The 20,272-nt window shown below is 36.1% G+C and overlaps 1 protein-coding gene across 1 annotated transcript; it reads left to right on the top strand.

The window, feature by feature from the left end:
- The first annotated feature begins 1,703 nt into the window (after window positions 1-1,703).
- Window positions 1,704-5,318, top strand: ctsll (cathepsin L, like). The gene is made up of 7 exons (XM_056456902.1): window positions 1,704-1,874; window positions 1,953-2,075; window positions 3,185-3,337; window positions 3,478-3,702; window positions 4,631-4,799; window positions 4,930-5,047; window positions 5,135-5,318. The coding sequence occupies exons 1-7, from the start codon at window positions 1,749-1,751 to the stop codon at window positions 5,232-5,234; spliced, it is 1,014 nt and encodes a 337-aa protein (XP_056312877.1). The 5' UTR covers window positions 1,704-1,748; the 3' UTR covers window positions 5,235-5,318.
- The last annotated feature ends 14,954 nt before the right edge of the window (window positions 5,319-20,272 follow it).

Consider the following 20,272-nt stretch of genomic DNA (forward strand, 5'->3'; position numbering starts at 1 on the left):
TAATTATAATTTTTTTAATTAACGAAACTAGAAAAAAATGGAATGTATCACAGTTTCCACAAATAGGTTTGAAACTATAAATATAAAACTAAATATAAATATACATTAATACAATTCCTAAAAAAAAATACCATATAAATTGCTCAGCATTTATAAGTACACCCCTCACAAATCTTTCTTTTTGATAGCAAGCTATACAACATTATATTTGTGCATATACAATAGATTAGTCAGCACTGAAGCCAAATCTGGAGCTTATCTAACAAAATAACTTACGATAATGATCCAAAAACTAGTACAGCCAAATGTATATGCTATAGAAAAAATAATAAATACAAATTTAAAAAAGAGGAAAAAATCAAGAGAAGCAAAAATGGAAAAAATTTTGTTGAAAGTTTGTAGGTTGTGATTTTTTTGCAATATTTTGCTTGAATTTAATTGTATTATCTTTCAATTTCTAAATCTGTTTGGTGACTAAAATATTATTTTAATAAATATATCTGTTAATGAATCTGTTTTGTTTAAATGTACCAAAATACACTGCCTACTATATTCATTGAGAAATGGACACAAACCTTGATTTTCAAAAAGCAGTGTACTCAGTTATGCTGAGCATTTTATATATAATCATTAATATTATAGGCTAGTTGTTAGTAGGCCAACCTGTAAAGTTCATAAATATTATTTTATTTTGCATATAGACTTATTGTTTGTTGTTTGTTTGTTTTCACATTAACAACAACAAAAGATTTAAACGTAAAAAAAGACCATCTGTATGCAAATGATGTCACAAATGTGCTGTGCAACCAAAAGTCCAAGATCAAGCTTAGGTAATAAGTTCTGTGTCTGCTATTTTTAGCATTTTAAGTGGCAGTACAAAACACGAGTCTCTGAAGCTGTTTAAAAACGCTTACTCGGAGAGTTTTCTAAATGGCCTCTGTGTTTTCACTTGGATTATTTTCTGTCTAAACTTGTCGGATTTGTCAAGTTTACGCTTCTTTGACAAGCACAAACAAGGATGGAAATGCACCCGACAAACTCTGAAACACTCTACGTCAATCAAATCACGAATAGTCAGATTCATTATGCTTTCTTTCCAGTAATGTTGTACGCGTTGATTTTATTAACTGTACATTTAGGTAAAGTATTTTCGAATGTAACTTAATCTTGTCAAAGTAGGCTAATAACACAAGAATCACCATATTCCATTGATGAATTCTCGATCTTGTGATGCTGGATCACGAGAAGATCAAGTTCTCGCTGGACCTGATTGGCTGTAAACACTTTGCTCATCTTCACCGTCAGCCAATGAGAGACCGCCTAAGTGCTCGGACACGCTTTAAAACCCCCTCAGATGTAAACATTGACAGTCAAACATTTCTTTCGCTTGTAAAAGGTAAGTTTATATCTTTAATTAGTTTTTACCGTTATTCTAAAGAAATGTTGCTTGCTAAATTTATGTGAAGCTTATTTTTGTTTGTAGTGCACACATTTAGATGTGAATTTGGAAGTCCACTTAAAAAATATGCAGTGTAAATGATTTTTTAAAAGCTAAGTCAGAGAGACTTAATGTTGAACAATGTATTACAACTTTTTTGCATGCAGCTTTATTAAGAGTTATTTTGAATGAATTTAGAATGGCAATTATTGATAATTGGTTAAAATACGTTCTTTTATTTGTGCAACTCCTCCTGTGACATTCCTTCAAATTGTGTCTTGTTTTCTTCTGTCACAGTCTTCCAGGCAGAATGATGTTGTTTGCCTCACTTGTCACACTGTGCATAAGTGCAGTATTTGCTGCTCCAACACTAGACCTGCAGTTAGATGACCACTGGCACCTATGGAAGAGCTGGCATGGAAAAAGCTATCATGAGGTGGGATTATCAAGCAATATTTGTCTTTATAATGAAATGGCTTTTTGCATTGGATAAAATGTCTGTTTTCTTCACCAGAAAGAAGAGGGCTGGAGGAGAATGGTTTGGGAGAAGAACTTGAGAAAAATTGAGCTACACAACCTTGAGCACTCAGTGGGCAAACACACCTTCAGACTGGGAATGAACCAATTTGGTGACATGGTGAGTAGTTTAGCATTATAGTCAAGTTATTATTTCTTTATTGCTTTATACAATTCAAATGGTCAAATCAGCTTTTAGAAAACAGGCAATCGAAAATCAAGTGTGCCCTTTCATCGGTGTGAAACCAGATCAGTTCATTAAGGACATTCACATCAATGGAATGCTGGTTTTTACTTGTTAAGTGATTCAATCACAGTCAGCCGCATCTTAGATTGAAGATTTACACTGCAAAAACAGGCTTTTCTTAATTGATTTTTTTTTCTTATTTCTAGTCTAAAATTTTAAAGCAAGAACCATTTTCTAGACAAGCAAAAATATTGTCTTATTTTAAGAAATAATATGCCAAAATTAAGAATTGTCTATAAACAACTAATCTTGTTTTTCATTTTGACGTAAGATGTTTTTGATCTGCCAAGAGTTAAGGAAAAATTCAATAAAAAAAAATAATTTCTTGAAACATTATTATTTTTCTTTTAAATATTTGGACTAAAAACAAGACCAAAAAGTAAGCAAAGCAAGATTAAGTTACAAAAGTTTAAGTAAGAAAAGCATTTTTTGCAGCGTAAGCCGCTTATACTTTAAAGGTGGCATAGAATGCATTGAAACAATGTGCTTGGTTTTTGACCATATTTGGAAAGGCGATGAATAGTAAAGAGCTCTTCTCTGATGCTCACACACACACAGCATGATATATACTCTAAAATGTACATGTGCAAATAATCTATAATAAATCAGTTGGCAAAAAAATAAAATGGAGTAGATTCCTTTCAACTGAAGTGGTAAAAAGATTTATTTTAGCACGGAGTTGTTGTCAGAGTTGCATGTTTGTTTGTTTGTTTGTTTGTTTGTTTTAAAAATTGTGCTATATTGGCCTGTTTTTGACTGGAATTTAAATGAGAATGAGGAAACTATGGCTTGTGATGCTCATTGTATGCCATTTCCATGCACTCTTATTCAGCTGTATCTATGTTTTGAAAGTACATCCAGATTTTCATTCTATGGCATTGTAAAGTTATATTTTATTCTCAAATTGAGGATCTTTTGATCCTTTAAAAGTTCTATTTTTAAGGCTGATTTCTTAAACGTTTTCTCTTCATTCTCTTTGTTAGTCAAATGAGGAGTTCAGACAGGCAATGAATGGTTATAATCGTGACCCCAATCGGAAGTTGAAGGGCTCATTGTTCATAGAGCCCAGCTTTTTTACAGCCCCTCAACAAATTGACTGGAGGCAGAAGGGCTACGTTACTTCTATCAAAGACCAGGTGAGCTCCAAGTCTGAAGCCATGTGCAAACGTTTTATGATAAGTTAAATTTATTCTTATACAGCTAAAATATAACTTCCTGCTAAAGTGCAGTATGTGTGACTTTACTCTTTGGTGACTTGTCTGTCTTGTGGTCGTAGAAACGGTGTGGATCTTGCTGGGCTTTCAGCTCAACAGGTGCCTTGGAGGGTCAAGTCTTCCGGAAAACTGGAAAGCTGGTTTCCCTGAGTGAGCAAAACTTGATGGACTGTTCCAGACCGCAGGGCAATAATGGTTGTGATGGAGGCCTCATGGACCAGGCCTTTCAGTATGTTCAAGACAACAACGGGCTGGACTCTGAGGAGTCATACCCTTATCTTGCAACAGTAAGAACCATTTAGGTGTTAACTTGAGGGTTTTGCTCCCATTTCAGCTCCTGTGTTATTAGTAGGCCCACACCGGCTCTGCGTGCACAGAAATCTGCAGATTTTTAGCCCTTCATTGGGTCTATTTAGCCCTCTCATTGGGATCTACTTGTGTAAATTTATTTCACTATTATTATTGTCTAATATGAAAATGTTCATTTGATTTATTTAAAATACAGTGTGTAAAGTAATATTTTCTGTCTTTCAGTAGATATATTATATGAGAGACTTGCTTTGTTTACCAAATAAGTGGATCTAGAAGGATTTGCATTGTAAACATTAAATAAAAGTTACAAATGTATTATTTTTTATTTCATATATTAAGTTTTTAGTTATAATACTCCCAAAATAATTCCGCATAAAGATTTTTACAAAATTCTATGCAGAAATAGAAAAAAATGTCTGCAGATTCTGTCTGGCCCTGGTCATTAGCCATGTTCCCATATGTTATAATTTAGTTGCCTTAAATGATAGATTTGTATCACTGTATGCATGTATGATCATTATTTTCATAAACTAAGTTTCTTGACAAGCAACCAACTTGTGACTTTACCTCAGCACAACGTGTGCTTGGGTAGCCAAACTTAACGACTGGACCACTCGCGATATCCCACCATCTCAAATGTTTTGCTTATTTAGTCAAAGTCATTGAAATTATTTGGTTAAATTTACCTCTCCAGCATAGATATTTCCAATTCGCACCCTCAGTTTGAACAATTTTAGTTTTTATTATTTTTATGCCAGTTTCCTAGCATGTTTTTCATCCTCTTGAAGTTATCTGCAGATTATGGAAAATTTACATTTGAGCTTTTTGTCAAAATAACTTTGAATAGAGACCACTAGGTAATTTGAGACCTCACATTTAATGTTCCTTTTGTTTTGCTTGCAGGATGATCAGCCATGCCATTATGACCCCCGTTATAGTGCTGCAAATGACACCGGTTTTGTTGACATCCCCAGTGGTAAAGAGCATGCTCTTATGAAGGCTGTTGCTGCTGTGGGTCCTGTTGCTGTTGCTATTGATGCAGGACATGAATCCTTCCAGTTCTATCAGTCTGGTAGGTAACTCTGTCGTTGGAATTGGATTTTTGCTTAAATAGTAGCTTACGAACAACTATTACCAAATGACATGCCCTAACTTGCTCTGAAAGTCTGAGGTTGAACTCCTTTTCTAATACTGAACTTTAGGCATCTATTACGAGAAGGCATGTAGCACTGAAGAACTTGATCATGGAGTCTTGGTGGTTGGTTATGGTTATGAGGGTGCTGATGTTGCTGGAAGGAGATATTGGATTGTGAAGAACAGGTATAATTTACTTATTATTATTTTAATACACACATTTTTTGTTTTGCCAGCACTACTTAAAATGCATTTTTTATTATCTTTCTTTAGCTGGACTGACAGATGGGGTGACAAAGGCTACATCTACATGGCTAAAGACCTAAAGAATCACTGTGGCATTGCGACAGCAGCCAGCTACCCCCTAATGTAAAGCAATTAGAGCCTTCTCTGCATTCTGGAAATGAAGTTTATTTTATTTTAATGTGGATTTGTGTTCAATTTTATCAATGTTTTGCTGTTAGGGCTATAATGTTTCAAAGTCTTTTTATAGTTTTAGTCTAGAACACTGACAATATTTGTATCACATGACTACTAGAAGTTTAAGCTATCTTGGACTGCACTAATCCAGCAGACGTTTACATTTTTCATTTTTGTTGACCCAGTGAACCATTCTGTATTGTGATGCGAGTCATTTCACTGTATCTGAAGCTTAATTTTGAGTTAACAGGTTGCTTTAATGTAAGAAGCGATCCATGAATGTACAAATGCTGCGCCTTTATCTACTGTACTTTACCTGTGAATGGATGAATATTAAATATTCTGTCATGGAGATCCTGTGAAGTCTGTTTGTTTGCACATGAATTTCATGCAAGAATAGCTAACTTGTTAGAAGGCCATAATGTGGTTTAAAAGTGTTTCTTGGACCTCTTTATTGATCTTATTGGTGAATAAGTCAAATTTCACATTACATTTAAAAGTTTGAGACTACGCTATTCTGATTATGTAATAAAATTATGTGCAACTGAATCATAATGAATCACATTTAAAGGCACAAACTATTAAACAATAGTTGCAATTGTCAATATTACATTATCAAAAATTTGCATGTGAGTGCAAACATTTAACGCTAATAAATAGTCATTTCTATAGATTGACGCATGAAAAAATGCTGGATTAGAGAAGGCAATTGAGCATTTATTTGTACATTTCTTGAAGCAGTGTTGTTTAACCTCTTCAAATGTGGTTTGAGGGTATCACTGTAGAAACCATAAAGGCTGGCATGATATTTCACCCTGTCCGCAAAACCTTTTACTCTTAATATCTTTTTCTGTATCTGTATTTTTTTAAGGTTGCAGTCATGTCAGTTTAGATCAGCATCTTTCCCCCCCTTTTTTTCTGGTTCCAGTGTTTAGGGTCTTTCTTGTTTATCTAACAACTATTGATAAAAGTTATTTAATAACATCTGATATGTTTGAAGACCATTTATTATATCCTAGATTTTTATCATTTTAAAAGCATGATTTTTTAAAATGCTCTGTTAAGACAATACTCCAAGATTTAATTACCCCATTTACTCTCATGTGATTTTTAAATGAGTTTATGGGGTTTTCCTTCTTCTGTTGAACACAAAATATGTTTTAAAAATGCTTGTTGCTGGCATTTTTAAACATCCACTTCCATAGTAGGAAAATAAATTACTGCGAAAGTCAATAGGTGATAGATACTAGCTAGCATCAAAATATATTCTTTTGTGTTCAACTGAAGAAATGAACTCAAATCAGTTTTGAACAAGTGAAAGGTAAATAACGAACGCAGAAATTACACCTTTTGGGGTGATCTATAACTTTAAGTTAAAAGATCATTCAGCATTTTCTATGCTATTTATATAACCAACCTACCTACCTACATGGTAAATTGTGCGCGCGCACGTTCAGGTGATCACAGACACACTGTTTGGCGCGAACTACTTGAAAGTGTTTGTCAACTTGAAACAGCCGCTGTCAGAGAAACAAAAATGCCTTTTTTCAACACCGTAAAACAGCTGTTCGAACCAGGTTAGTATGACTAAATCCTTTAACGTTACACCTGTATGTACTTCTGCACAACAAAGTGGTTAACAAGTGGATAAATATCCAAAGCGTGTAAACACCTGAAGCACAACAAATAAATAGTATAGGTGCTCATGCTAGAAGTCTACAAATTGTGAGAAATATTCATATTCACATACATTTTCCTTTTACTACACTATTCAGGACTATGGAGAAAGTTTCAAACTGGGATGTAGGTTGGCGTAACTTCAAGTTTTGATGAAACGAGTAAAGCAAGGTAGGCCTACTGTACAGCCAAGTTCAGGCGCTCTTGAAAATAACGAAAAAACAGTTAGCCTACAGAGTTATCATGTAACATCATGCTGACAGGTAGAACATCTTTAAATCACTCTCTATCATTGCCTGTTGGTTACATGTCTAGACTTTGACAGAACGCTGTTTAGCTTGGCTTTGAAGTTTGAGCTGTAAATATGAGAGGTCAGAAAATGCTGTGTTGTGGAGTCTTTTGAGTCACGTGCTCTGCCATTCCACTGCATGTCGCAAGTGTAAGCAGCATCTGGTTAGGTTATAATATCAATGTGCACGGCTGTTTAGCTACATTTATGATTATCGAGTGTTTGTCACTTAAGTCATTATTGTTTGTATACACAATTTGCAATGATAATATCCTCAAACATCATCTGTCAGCGTTGGACAATGTCATGCCAATGTTGACGAGTACAAGTAGTGATTATGATTTTTAATTGTATTTCTGGGACATTTTTCGTTGTTCATTTATTCGAATGATCACAACAACCAGGAAAGGGGCAAAAGTAAAGTTACAGTACAACAAACATTTGTGTGGCGAGATCGCCCTCTGCTGGTGCAGTCTTTAACTAACATCCAAGAAAAATAAAATGAAGCACAATGGATACAGTTTATATTGTTTGATATTAACCAGTAGAAACCAGTCTTTCTGATAAAGCTATCTTAGCATTGGATGACTGAGACATTTTTTTTTATTTTTTGAGACATGTTTATTGTTCAGATCAAGTGAAACGTGTATATACCATAGCTTTGAGAATGCTTTTATGTCTAAAGCTTTCTGAATTTGAAATGCGACATCAACCGAATGCAGTATTTAAAATTTCAGAGACAAGCAAACAAACAAAACAAATATATTTTGATTGGGAAAAAAGATTGTCAAGATGAACTTTAAACATCTTGACATTTTTATAATGTTACCTTTTAGAAATGTCATGTACAGACATTTAAGTTTAATTTAGTGAAAATATAATGCAGTTATGAACTAGGCTGAATCAACACATTGTCATGCCATTACTTGTTGAATTTTTAAAAAATTGTAGAGCAGCAAAGTGCACTTTCTAGTGAGAGCTGTGCCCTGTTGTATTTAAATTTCAGCTCATAATCTTTAATTCTGAATTATGTCAGACATGTTCGTTTTTAGTGGACATAATAAAAATATACAAATAAGAATTGCTGGCTTTCAAGGTATGGCCCTGATTTATTACTATTTACTATAGTAAGTTCTATAAAATAAAAGTATTGATATGAATTGATGTAAAGCCCTTGAATACAGACCTGCAGTTTTCACAATGTGATATAAATTCTAGAATATTTTTTTCTCCTGGCCCCTCATCTGATCCTTGTTGCAGCTTTAATGTTGCATTTGTGTATTGTGTATTACAGTAGTTGTGGTATTTCATTTTTAAAAACTGTATTATGAACACAGTTCATAAGTGTCAAGTTCATATTGTTATTTTTTCATTGAATTGATTGTAAAAGATGTTCGTCCTCTGATCATGGTAAAAATGCAGCAGCACCAGGATTTTTTTATGCACAGTATGGGACTAGAACCATTTTCAAGGTTTACTGCTCTTTGGAAAAGTCAAGGTTTTAAAACCGCCAAAAATGTTGGTTATACCATTCCGATGGTGTATTTACTTTTTTTCCCCTGTGTTTTTAAAGACTATTTATTTAGTTTTTTAGGACAACAGTATTTCCACATCAAAAGCTTTTGGTCAGCCCATGACTCAGCAAGCATCTAAAAAACAAATCGCTAATAAACCAACATCCAAGCATGCTATAGAGCTGTACAGTGCAGTGGCTTACTTTGTTAAAAGAGAAGAAAGATATTAAAAAATAATAAAAACATCTGTGTTTTTAAATATAATGAAGACAACAGAAGTCAATGATTTATTTATTTAGCCTGACATGTTTACTTTTTAAAAATATTTAAAATGTTTATTAAAATAAAATATATTGTGTTCAATGTGGAAAAAAAGAGTTTTTTTTTTTTAATATTTTTGAGCAGTGATCAAAATACCGTGAAACCGTGATATTTTTATCCAAGGTTTTCATAACAGTAAAATCTTACCCCGGCCCATGCCTAATGCACAGACCTACTGTATAAAAACAGATCATTTCTGTAGTGCTTGACTTTTTTACTTTTTAAATTGTAACAACAGAGCCCCCTGCTGGCGTCTTCAAAACAGACACACTGTGAATTAATAAAATGGAGATACTATAGTTTTTTTTCCTTTTCTTTATGGTGTTGAAAATCCTTGTAACAGTTTCATAGTGTCAATTAAAGAAAATCGTAAATTTCATCTCTTAAATTGACTTTCCTCTTCAATACGTCCAGCTGCTTAAGCATATAAACCAATATAGTTGCATTTCCTTTCTATAGAAATTAATGCTGTTTAGATTGCCCTTTACAATCATTGTGTAATCTACAGTGCGAAATTTGCTACATTTAAATTTATCTCCTTTTTATATTTAGTTTAATTAGTGCATTTTAGTTAAATTATGCAATATTCCAATAAGCAATAAAAAAAATTATACTTTTTGTTATTTTTTAAATTCTGAGTATACAGTCTTAATATTTTTATTCATTTCTCAGTGAATACAGGCAATGTATTTTGGTACATTTAAACATTAAAACAGATTTATTAAACAGATATATTTATTAAAATAATATTTTAGTCACCAAACATATTTAGAAATTGCAATAGATAAGATAATACAATTAAATTGAAACCAAATATAGCAAAAAAGTTACAAAATTGTGAATTTTTTTTTTGCTTCTCTTGTTTTTTTTCTCGTTTTAAATTTGTATTTAATATTTTTCTATAACATATAAATTTGGGTGTGCTAGTTTTTGGACCGTTATCATAAGTTATTTTGTTAGATAAGCTCCAGATTTGGCTTCAGTACTGACTAATCTAATGTATATGCACAAATATTATATTGTATAGCTTCCTATTAAAATATGAATTTAAAAAATAGATTTGTGAGGGGTGTACTTATATATGCTGAGCACTTTATACGGCGTAGTCCAGATGTCATAGCAAAATCTAAAGTTTGGAATTACCTCAAAAATACAGTATGTGTGTTTCTTAGGGTATTTTTAGGTATTCTTTGTGTATTATTACATTCATAGTAAATTTATGTTGTCTGCTTGCTAAATGTCTCGCTCACAGTTCATCCTTTCAATTAGTTTCAATTTGAACATGACTGAAAGTGCTGACGCCTAAGTGTATAAGTTGTTTTCTTTGTAAATTATCTTTCCAATTGTACCTATTTTCCCGATTAACGGCCTTGCTGTGAGTAGTGTAAACATCACAGCACTTACAAGCTAATCTGAAAATTATCCACTTGTGGTGCTGTTCAACTTTATTTATTTATTATTCTAAAAAAAGTAATGTAACATTTTTTTTAAATCTTCTTTCATTAATTTATTTACCTTGACCTTAGTCTCTATTTCAGAGGTCACCATAGCGGAATGAACTGCCACATTTTTAATCTTATAGTTCAAAATATTCATAGTTTATTTTTTATGTTATTATTTATTTGTTACACCCCTCCCCTCACTTTTTTATTTTTTATTTTAATCTAATGCCTGTAAATGGTAAAGGATGTTTTTTTTGTATTGCAAGTGTTTGAGACGCCACAGACCTTGTCTCGTAGGCCACCACGACCTTTAGTTCTTGGAACGTAAGCTGTGGAACATCTAATGACTGCAATCAAAACTACTCAAAGTTGAAGTATGAACAACAACACGAGCTGCCTGAGAAACAGCCGACGTTGCCAGCGGTGTTATAGGCTGTGCTCCTCCACTGCGCAATAAATATCAAAACTCTGACCTGTGCTTTTGTGCGGCGGTGGCAAATTTAGCTACATTGGGCTTCTCTTAAATGGAGCGGGGAAAAATAACTGGAACACAATGAGGGAAAAGAAGTTTGTCAGACTTCATTAAGTATCAAGGGAACATCGCTGGAACTGGCAACGCAAAGCGCACCGGGCCCGTGTGCCATTAATCACGTCTGACAAGGAACCGGAGCAGGGGGCGCAGGGAGGGAGCGCAGTACTCGGGTGCTGCTGCCAGCGGCTCTGTTTATGATTACTGCGAGGGGTCCTGACTAAGCTAGCAGCCTGAAGAGGAGCGCAGCAGAAACCCAAGATCAGGAAAAAGTCAAAGCCAAGGAGCTCTCATCCAGCATTACTCCTCCTCCCTTTCAAAATGACACAGCCACCAATATGATTAGACCAGAGCGCCGACTATCCTCCAGACAATTACTAAGCATTGGAGCAGAGTTGAAAAATTGAATGGCGTAGAAAAACGGTGAGATATTGCCTTTCAAAGCAAAGTCATCAGAATATAAAGGTTCGCTCTAGTTTAATTTGCCATTGTGCTGCCTTGTGTAAGGGGGAGGGGGAGAAAAAGCCTGCTGACTGCAGCTTCATCTGTGTTCGCCCGCCGTTTTGTAAGCTCTCGCAGCAAGACCGTGTCTTTCCTCTTTTCCTTGGTCTGCCACCCCAGATGCAGAAAATAAATGGGAGTGAGAGAGGAGGAGAAAAGAGGGCCTGTGACTGGTGGAGATGGAGGCCTGTGTTAAGTGCTGTGCTTGAAAGCACGTCTGGCCTCATTAGATGTCAGTTGTAACAATACTGAACTGGCAGCAAGGACTGCTGTGAGTCTCACAACCATAAATCACACTCTGACAGCTCACTGACAGGGCTGGGAACCGGCACACATGCAAACACTGACTTCTCTCTCTCTCTCCCTCTCTCTCTCAGCCGCACATTCTCCTTTTTCTCTGACACACAACATCTTTTTCTCCTGTTCTTACTTCTTTCATGCACACAATCAGTGCAAAGAGTGAAGACGCAGACGTGAATTGTTCGGTGAAATTTTGGACTTTTTTAACATGCATGCATGTTCTTAATGTGCGTGTGAGTCTGGAGCAACGGGCAACTCTCGCCACTGTCTGCCTGCGTCCATTAGGCTGACATGTGACGGTGTGTGTGTGACATTGCTGCTGAGGAAGGAAGCAAGAGAAACAAGGCCTGTGGGTCATTAATCACTACTCCCTTTGACACACACAAACAGAGCTTGCTTCTAGGGCCTTACACACACACACACACACACACACACACACACACACACACACACACACACACACACACACACACTTGCACACAGCTGTCCTACTCTCAGCTCTTCAGAAACATTGACTTCTCCACCCAGCCTTCCCACCCGTGCCCTCCATTAACTCCCTCTCGTCTTTTCTGTTTTCTCTTTCTGAGCATCTACACATCATCGTTCTCCCTCTCTGACATGATTTATCTTCTCACAAACACATCGAGGGATATATGTTTATCTAGATATTGCTTAGAGAGTTTGGGGACCGCTGGTTAACTCCCTTTCCTCCTGTAATTTTTCATGTCATCTATAGTGATAGCTGGGCATTTAACATGCTTAGGTTCTTCTTGCCATCAGCTGCTTATAGGTCTGACTGATAGGAGCTGCTTAGTGTATTTGTTACAAGCCAGATTAATGAATGTTGTCTTATATGGATGTGGGAATTTGTTGTGTGCTAAATTGATGGCAAGCATCTCAATGCCACTCATTCTGCTGTGAGCATCTTTTAGATGAATATGTAAGCATGCTGTGCTTTTTCATCTCAGTAACAAATTAGATACAAAATTAAAATGACAGCAGTGAGAAAACAGCAGTTAAGAAAGCATCTGATTATAGTGAATTGTTTTGAATCAGTTCTGCTATTAGGCTTTCCAGTGAAGTCATGTAGCTCTTTAAACAGGAGATTGTAAAGGAGTATTACAAATAAAAGAAGAAACTAACCGTTGAAGATGTCGATGTGAAAAAACACAAAGACTCAGAACAACAAGTTTATTATGTTATTATGCTTTAATTTAAGTGTAATTTAATTAAATATTGTTTACATTTTTGTATACAAAATATTCTAACTTAAAATTAAATAAAACAGTCTAATTAAAATATGGAATATATTGCTCCATTTAAGACCAAAAATTTGATATGCATTGTTTATTTATATCATAAGTAATATGTAAAATTATGTGTGAGCAAGAACAGTATAGCCTATTAAAAATGACGGATTTTGCAATTATTTAGCAAACCCTTTATTTTAATTTGGTAAACTACTAGTCTTTTTTTACCAGTCTGTTGAACAGTTTCATGCAATTAAATCTTTAAAAGTTCACTCTGCAATGTCAGACTATAGCAGGATATACAGTTCATGGTGCTCAGCTGTATAGCACTAAGTAAATAAGTAAAGTAAGGACTTATGATGGGCAAATGATAATCTGTTATCTTGTATACTGTGCACTCAGTCCTATGTCTATGTTAACTCTCATAGAGGAATTATAAAGCAAAAATGTAAGTAAAAAGTAAAATTGTGCTAAACTTCAAGGAAGTTTCGTTATATTGTATGAGACTCCCTGATAAGCAGATTGTAGCACTACAGTATCATTACATTCTTACAGTAAGAAATAATCACATCGCTAAATGACGTCCTGAATGACGCAGTTTTCGTGTTGATAAAGAGGTACACTAGAAATGGCTGTTGTCATGACGATCGCGGCAGACGCAGACAGCACACGCGAACCTAGAGTGGGTTAGCTAAACTGTACCCGCAGCTAAAAGGATCATACCTATGTAATAATTTTTTATGTATAATCTAACAGATTCAGTTCTCTAAAGGTCAGTGAGAGGCTACACCGTTTCGGTTCAGCAAAAGCACACACTTGGGTGAAGAAAATTTTTTTTTAGAAGAATTAAAAGAAGATTCCTTAGCATGCTGATGTTGCTTTAGATTTGTTGTTTGTATCAGCTATTTCCTCCCCATATGGTTTACGGTGGGCTTGGGCGGTATCCAATTTTTGATACCGTCAAACCTCCGCCCTATTTTACCTTGGTATACGGTATTACCGTGCATAATAAACTGTTGGCTTGTGCCTAAACCATTCAGAAGTTGAATACCGTATATGCGACCTTGGGTTCGCAGTCACCTGTTTGTCTTGTTCCTATTAGAGATCTGCGCAGGACGCTCTCTCTCATTCACACATATATATACACACACACACACACGCACACACAGACAGCACCAAGCCAGCGACACATAGCATCACGCTCTCTCTCATTCACACACATACATACACATAAACATAAACATAAACAGCATCACGTGGATGCGCACGTGCTCGCTCGCTCGGGAGCGATATTGTTAGACTGCCTTCCGTTCAAATTACACCAGAGTTACCGACATTTTAGGCATTAAATAAATAATATTTTATACTGTCTCTGCATCTACTGTGGATCAGTTACTTTTTTAAACGTGTGCGTGCGTGCGTGCGTGCATGCGTGTGCGTGTGTGTGTGTGTGTCATACATCACACACCAAGATTAATTCTGATATGCTAATGAATATTCACATTCTCGTCTCGTTTTACAAAATTAACACTGCCTCCTAGTACCTTAAAGGTACAAAAGTGAACCTTAAAGGTACTAATGTATACTTGTATGGTACAAAATTTAACTTTTTGAAAAGGTATCCCCCTGTGACAGATTTTGTGTCTTTATATCTGAGTTTGTTCGAACTCCTCAAACGTACTCCAAACTAACTTTGTTGTGGCATAATTATGTTCATAATTACATCACATGAGTTTGTTCTTTAATTTGACCTGAAGTTTATCAGAGGCTTTTGCGTCATTTATTTTGCAGTTGTGCCCAAACTTTTTCTTATGAAGGGCCAAAAGCTAAGCTTGATTGAGAGTTGTGGGCCGAAAGAAAGTAGCAAACTGCATTACATTAAAGTTGCCATGGTTAATTTTCTAATTTCTAATTTTATAATATTATAATATTTATAAATAAATAAATGGAAACTGTATTTACTAATGCATTCTATTTTTTTGAAAATGTATATTAATTTAATGAACTTATCACAATAAAACCATTAAACGGTTTTGTAATTATGAATGATTAAAATCCATTTATAAAACAATGGAATTCAATGCCGAATACTCTAGTCATGCTGAACCTGCCTTTGATTTGATTTGCACGCTGATGTCTTCTGATTTGTTCTCTATTTGTTAAGTTACAGGGTGTACATTTAATTTACAACATTTAATTGAAACGTTTAATTTCAGTTTGCTGTTTTAGCTCAACAATAAAGCAAACAAACAAAAGGTTACAATAAAGTATAAATGAGAAATTCTGTTAAAGGCATTTCCCAACCCTTCCCAATCATTTTCCCTCTGGCGGGCCAAATCAAAGGATACAAAGGGCCAACTTTGGCCCGCGGGCCATAATTTGGGCATCTCTGATTTAGTGTGACGAAGATATGGTGTGTGTGTTTGGGTCATTTGTGTTTCCGGGGAGGCATAGTGAAGGATTTTATGGGAGAAGAGAACGGAACATGATGATATGGAGAAAGGACCCAAGAGATGTACAGCCTTACATTTTCTCATGTTAAGAGAGGATCACAGCTGTTCACCATTTTATTAATGTACAGGGACTAAATAAGAGAAAAGAGAGGTCATGAGGAGGACCATGCAGCCATAAGAACTGAAAGAAATAATTACAAGCTAGAAATAAAAACAGCCGTTTCTTGCCACTCAAGGCCTGTAGTGGTTATTTTTACACGGAAATAATTGGTGCTTTCTATTGACTATACACATTTGACTTTGCATTAAGGCCTGCATTCTGGGAATTAATTTAAAACTTTTTATTTATTTTCTTTTTGTCCTTTCAGGCTTGAGATGAACCTGCATTACCATCAAAAACACATTTGCTGATAAATAACAAATATAGAAATAAAATGAATAAAAATTCATATAAATCTGAATATATCTTAATATTAATAAGAATTATCTTATCATAATATAAAATATTAAATTAAATCTATATCAAACTGTAGATATTTAATTGTGCATACTTAATCACCCCATTTGTAATTGAGAAAAAAAATACAATCGTTTGCAAATCTCAAAATGAGAATAATATATTACTGTATATTATAATGCTCTAATACTCCCTTTTAGCATTCAAATGTTTTATCTCAAAATATATTTATCTTTGTTTTTAGTTTAAATGTTTGTTTGAACAAAATGAAAACAAGACCTTTCAGCTATATTTATTGCTTAATGAATATAATATGGAAATAATTATCAGCTCAATCTTATCTGCCAGAATTTCTGTGCACAAGTGCGTCATCCTTACTCTGTTGAGACATTTACATGAAATTTATTGACAATTCCTAGAAAAGGACTGAGTAATGATACAGCGGTCAGCTTGATGTGGGACAAAAGAAGATGTAGGTTAGTGGCAGGCTAATTTTCTACCCACATGTGTTTTTTTTTTTTTTTTTTTAACTGTAACCTAAAGAGTCTAAAGAAGACCTCCCAGAACAGGCCAATAGCTCTGCGGTCCATACATGAATTGTTAGCCTGTCTGCTTTCCTGATGAATAGCTCGCAGACCAATTGGTTTCCAATACTGCCAATGAGACAGTGGCTAATGAATGTTTGCTCTTGTGTCATTATGCCACAGAAATCTTAACCTGTAGCAGCAAGGGTGTGTGTGTGTATGCAAGTTGTAACTGCCACTCTTTAAGGTCAGCAAAGTGAAATAGTCAGGTATCAGCACTTTAGCTCATGCCAGGAGGAAAATCAGTCACTTTTAAGGTCAACTGTCTTCACATAGACACACACACACACACACGCACACACACACACACACACACACACACACACACACACACACACACTGTTAAGGTTTTCCATATGATTTGACTACAAAAAACAATGCCGAGATCCCTGTAGGGTTGACAGGGTCTGCTTTTCTTCTTAGGCTAATGACTGTTACTTTACAGCATGTCTGTTGTATGCTATAATTATTACCATGGTTATTTATGCCATAAATCACATCCGCAGTATTTGTTCAACCGCCGCGGGTTTGGCCAAAAACATCTAATGAGCATTTTTGTGAGGTGAAGCTATGCAGCCTTGTTGTTTAAACTCATTAAACCTCTAAAAAAGTGTCGAAGATAAGAAAACTGTTGTTGTGCAGACGACTCTGATGCACTTTTTCTCATCTCTCTATCTCTTTCTAAAACATTCTGTGACGTTTTATCGTCCTGACGCCCTTCCACTACCTAACACCTTCCCCCAGCACCACCCACCCACTCATCTCACCTCGCGGTGGCCTCACGCACCAGCACTGCCATTAATCAGTGGCCAGGATCATGTCTGCCAGTTAGACTAAACAAGAGCATTTGTGAGGATTTGCTCCCCCTCATTAATCATCTTGACAGTTTGAAAAACACATTTCCCCTTTAATGACTGTATTTGGATAATCAGGTCTGTTCCCCTCCCTGCCAGCTTCTCTCTCGCTTTCTGTCCCTCTCCTGCCTTCGGTTTTTCCTCTCCCCAAAATGGCATTGAGAACAGCTGGGTTAGCTTACCGCCAAGGCAGAGAGGGCAAGGAGACCGAGTGGTTACCATCACCGCTGCTAAAAGGGAGTGGGGGTGTGTTGAGTCAGTAAAAATAATCACATTGCTCTGGAAAACTTTTGCTCTTGCTTAAGTAACCCCTGCCGCTTCTCATAACATTAACTTGGCTGTTCTGTGGTGTACACTCGCTACCACATAGACACACACATACACATACACAAACATCGACGGTCCATAAAATATCCTGACAGAGGGCGGAAGGAAAATCTGGTGAGTAGAGGCCTTGGGTAGAAGTTTCAGAGCCGTGTGGTATGTACAGGGTTGTCACATTATGAAGAATAATGGCAGGGTGTTGACAAGAGTACTTTTATCTCAGTGGATTTCATTAAACAAGACCTGACAGATTTCTATAGCTTTATGTGCCCTTCGCTCTTGAGTGTGAGGACACGTATTTAACCTTTAATAGTAGTTGTATGTACATTTAAAGTCTAAATGATTAGTCCTCCTGTTAAATTTGACTTCTTTTTAGAAATATTTACCATGTCCTGTTTGACAGAGGTTATTTACAACAAATTTTAAAACATAATTATTTTAATAACTTAATTCTTCTACCCAGGCTCATTCTGATTGCGTACCCCTATATACATTTCTGGAGAGAGCAAAATACATCCCAGGAGCTATATTTATTTGCAGTTTTTGTTTTTACGAATCCACCAGATGCCGCTGTGTACGCTTTTTCAGATGTCAAATTTCTCTCTTGAGTGCCATTTGCGGCTGCTCTTCGCATGTAAATCCAACAGAGGTCACTGACTGGCTGACTGAAATCCAGAAAAAGAAAAGCCCCCCTGATTTTTACCAAGTTTTCAGATTTTACCACCCTCTGACCATGTTATTTACTTGTTTATTTTATTTTTCTGCTTTCTGGAACCATTCTTCACTGGACTCAAACCTCGTCATCGCAGTCAACTCCGCTCTGTATCTCAATTCCGCTGACGCACATGAAGCGCTAACTGGACAAACTGATAACAGCAGGAAAGCCGTCCATATGCAGGTAAGCGATCAGCTGGTTAGCGAGAAAAGGAACGGTGTCATACCGCCCCTTAGTGTTTGTTTGAAAGACGTAATGCAGCCGTACGTAGCTCTGGCTACATATTTCGCGATCTCCAGGAAAGCATATAGGGCTAAGTTTTCAGAATGAGCCTGTGTTGCATTTCATTTGTCTTTGCCATGATAACAGTATTTTACTAGTTCTTTTACAAGATGCTAATTGAGCTATCACAGCAAGCTATTTTACGTCTAATAGATATCTAAATGTAGACAGCTTGGCTAAAACAAGGCTAAACTTGGGCTGTCAGTGAAAATCTAATAGACATCTAAGAATAGCCCAAAACTAATCATCAAATAGACAGATTAGACAGACTTTATATGTATATGTTTATATGTGTTTATATGTGTACATTTATATGTTAAATGTCATGAACCGCCAACTTATCCAGCACGTTTTACGCAGCGGATGCCCTTCCAGCTGCAACCCATCTCTGGGAAACATCCACACACTCATAGACTACGGACAATTTTAGCTTACCCAATTCACCTGTATCACATGTCTTTGGACTGTGGGGGAAACCGGAGCACCTGGATGAAACCCACACGAACGCAGGGAAAACATGCAAACTCCACACAGAAACGGTAACTGACCCAGCCGAGGCTCGAACCAGCGACCTTCTTGCTGTGAGGCAACAGCACTACCTACTGCGCCACTGTGTTTAAAAACAAAAAAATGCATCCTGGGTATTGAGCTTAAAGTGAAATTCAAAGACTTAACTAGGTTAACATTAGGCTAGTCATTGGACAACAATGGTTTGTTCTCTATAGCCAATATTTTTGAGCTAATAATATTGACCTAAAAGAAATCAGTGGTTGGCACTTTCACACAGCAAGAAGGTCGCTGTTTTGAGTCCCAGCTGGGTCAGTTGGCATTTCTGTGTGGAGTTTGCATCTTCTCCCCGTGTTCGTGTGGGTTTCCTCCGGGTGCTCTGCTTCCCCCACAGTCCAAACACGTGCACTATATGTGATTTGGGTAAGCTAAATTGTCCGTATAGTGTATGAATGAGTGCAGCTATGTGTCCAGCTAGGGCATTTCCTGTGGAAAACATATGCTGGTTAAGTTGGCGGTTCATTCCGCTGTGTCGACCCCTGATAAATAAAGGGACTAAGCTGAAGGAAAATGCATGAATGAAAAGAAACTTTTTTTTTTTCAGAAGACAAAATGTAGAAAATACAGTTACAAATGTTCTTGCTCTGTTAAACACCACTTGGAAATCATTTTAAAAAGAAAAAAATAAAAATTTTTCACTCAACTCTATATTGTATACATAGCAGGATTTATTATTTTCCAGCTTTGTCTTAACATCACCAATTCTTTTAGTCTTTCCTGCCCAGCATGTGTCAGACAGCAGCTTAATGCATAGTGTTTCATGGATTGGTTGACCTTTTGGGTTTAACACCTCGTTGTGTCATAGTCGCACCTAACATTGCCTGTTGAAAGTTTATAAATGATGTCATAGAGTCCACTTAAACCCTGACTGCACATGACAGTAGTATTTAAACATTAGGACAATGTTATACCAAGCCTTAGGCTGAGGGCAG

Source organism: Danio aesculapii, chromosome 5 (assembly GCF_903798145.1).
Source record: "Danio aesculapii chromosome 5, fDanAes4.1, whole genome shotgun sequence".
Lineage (NCBI taxonomy): Eukaryota > Metazoa > Chordata > Actinopteri > Cypriniformes > Danionidae > Danio > Danio aesculapii.

Coding starts and splice junctions, on each gene's coding strand:
- ctsll (XM_056456902.1), top strand. CDS start 1,749: ATGATGTTGTTTGCCTCACTTGTCACACTGTGCATAAGTGCAGTATTT. Junction 2,076..3,184: donor TGAACCAATTTGGTGACATG/GTGAGTAGTTTA, acceptor TCTCTTTGTTAG/TCAAATGAGGAGTTCAGACA. Junction 3,338..3,477: donor TTACTTCTATCAAAGACCAG/GTGAGCTCCAAG, acceptor TTGTGGTCGTAG/AAACGGTGTGGATCTTGCTG.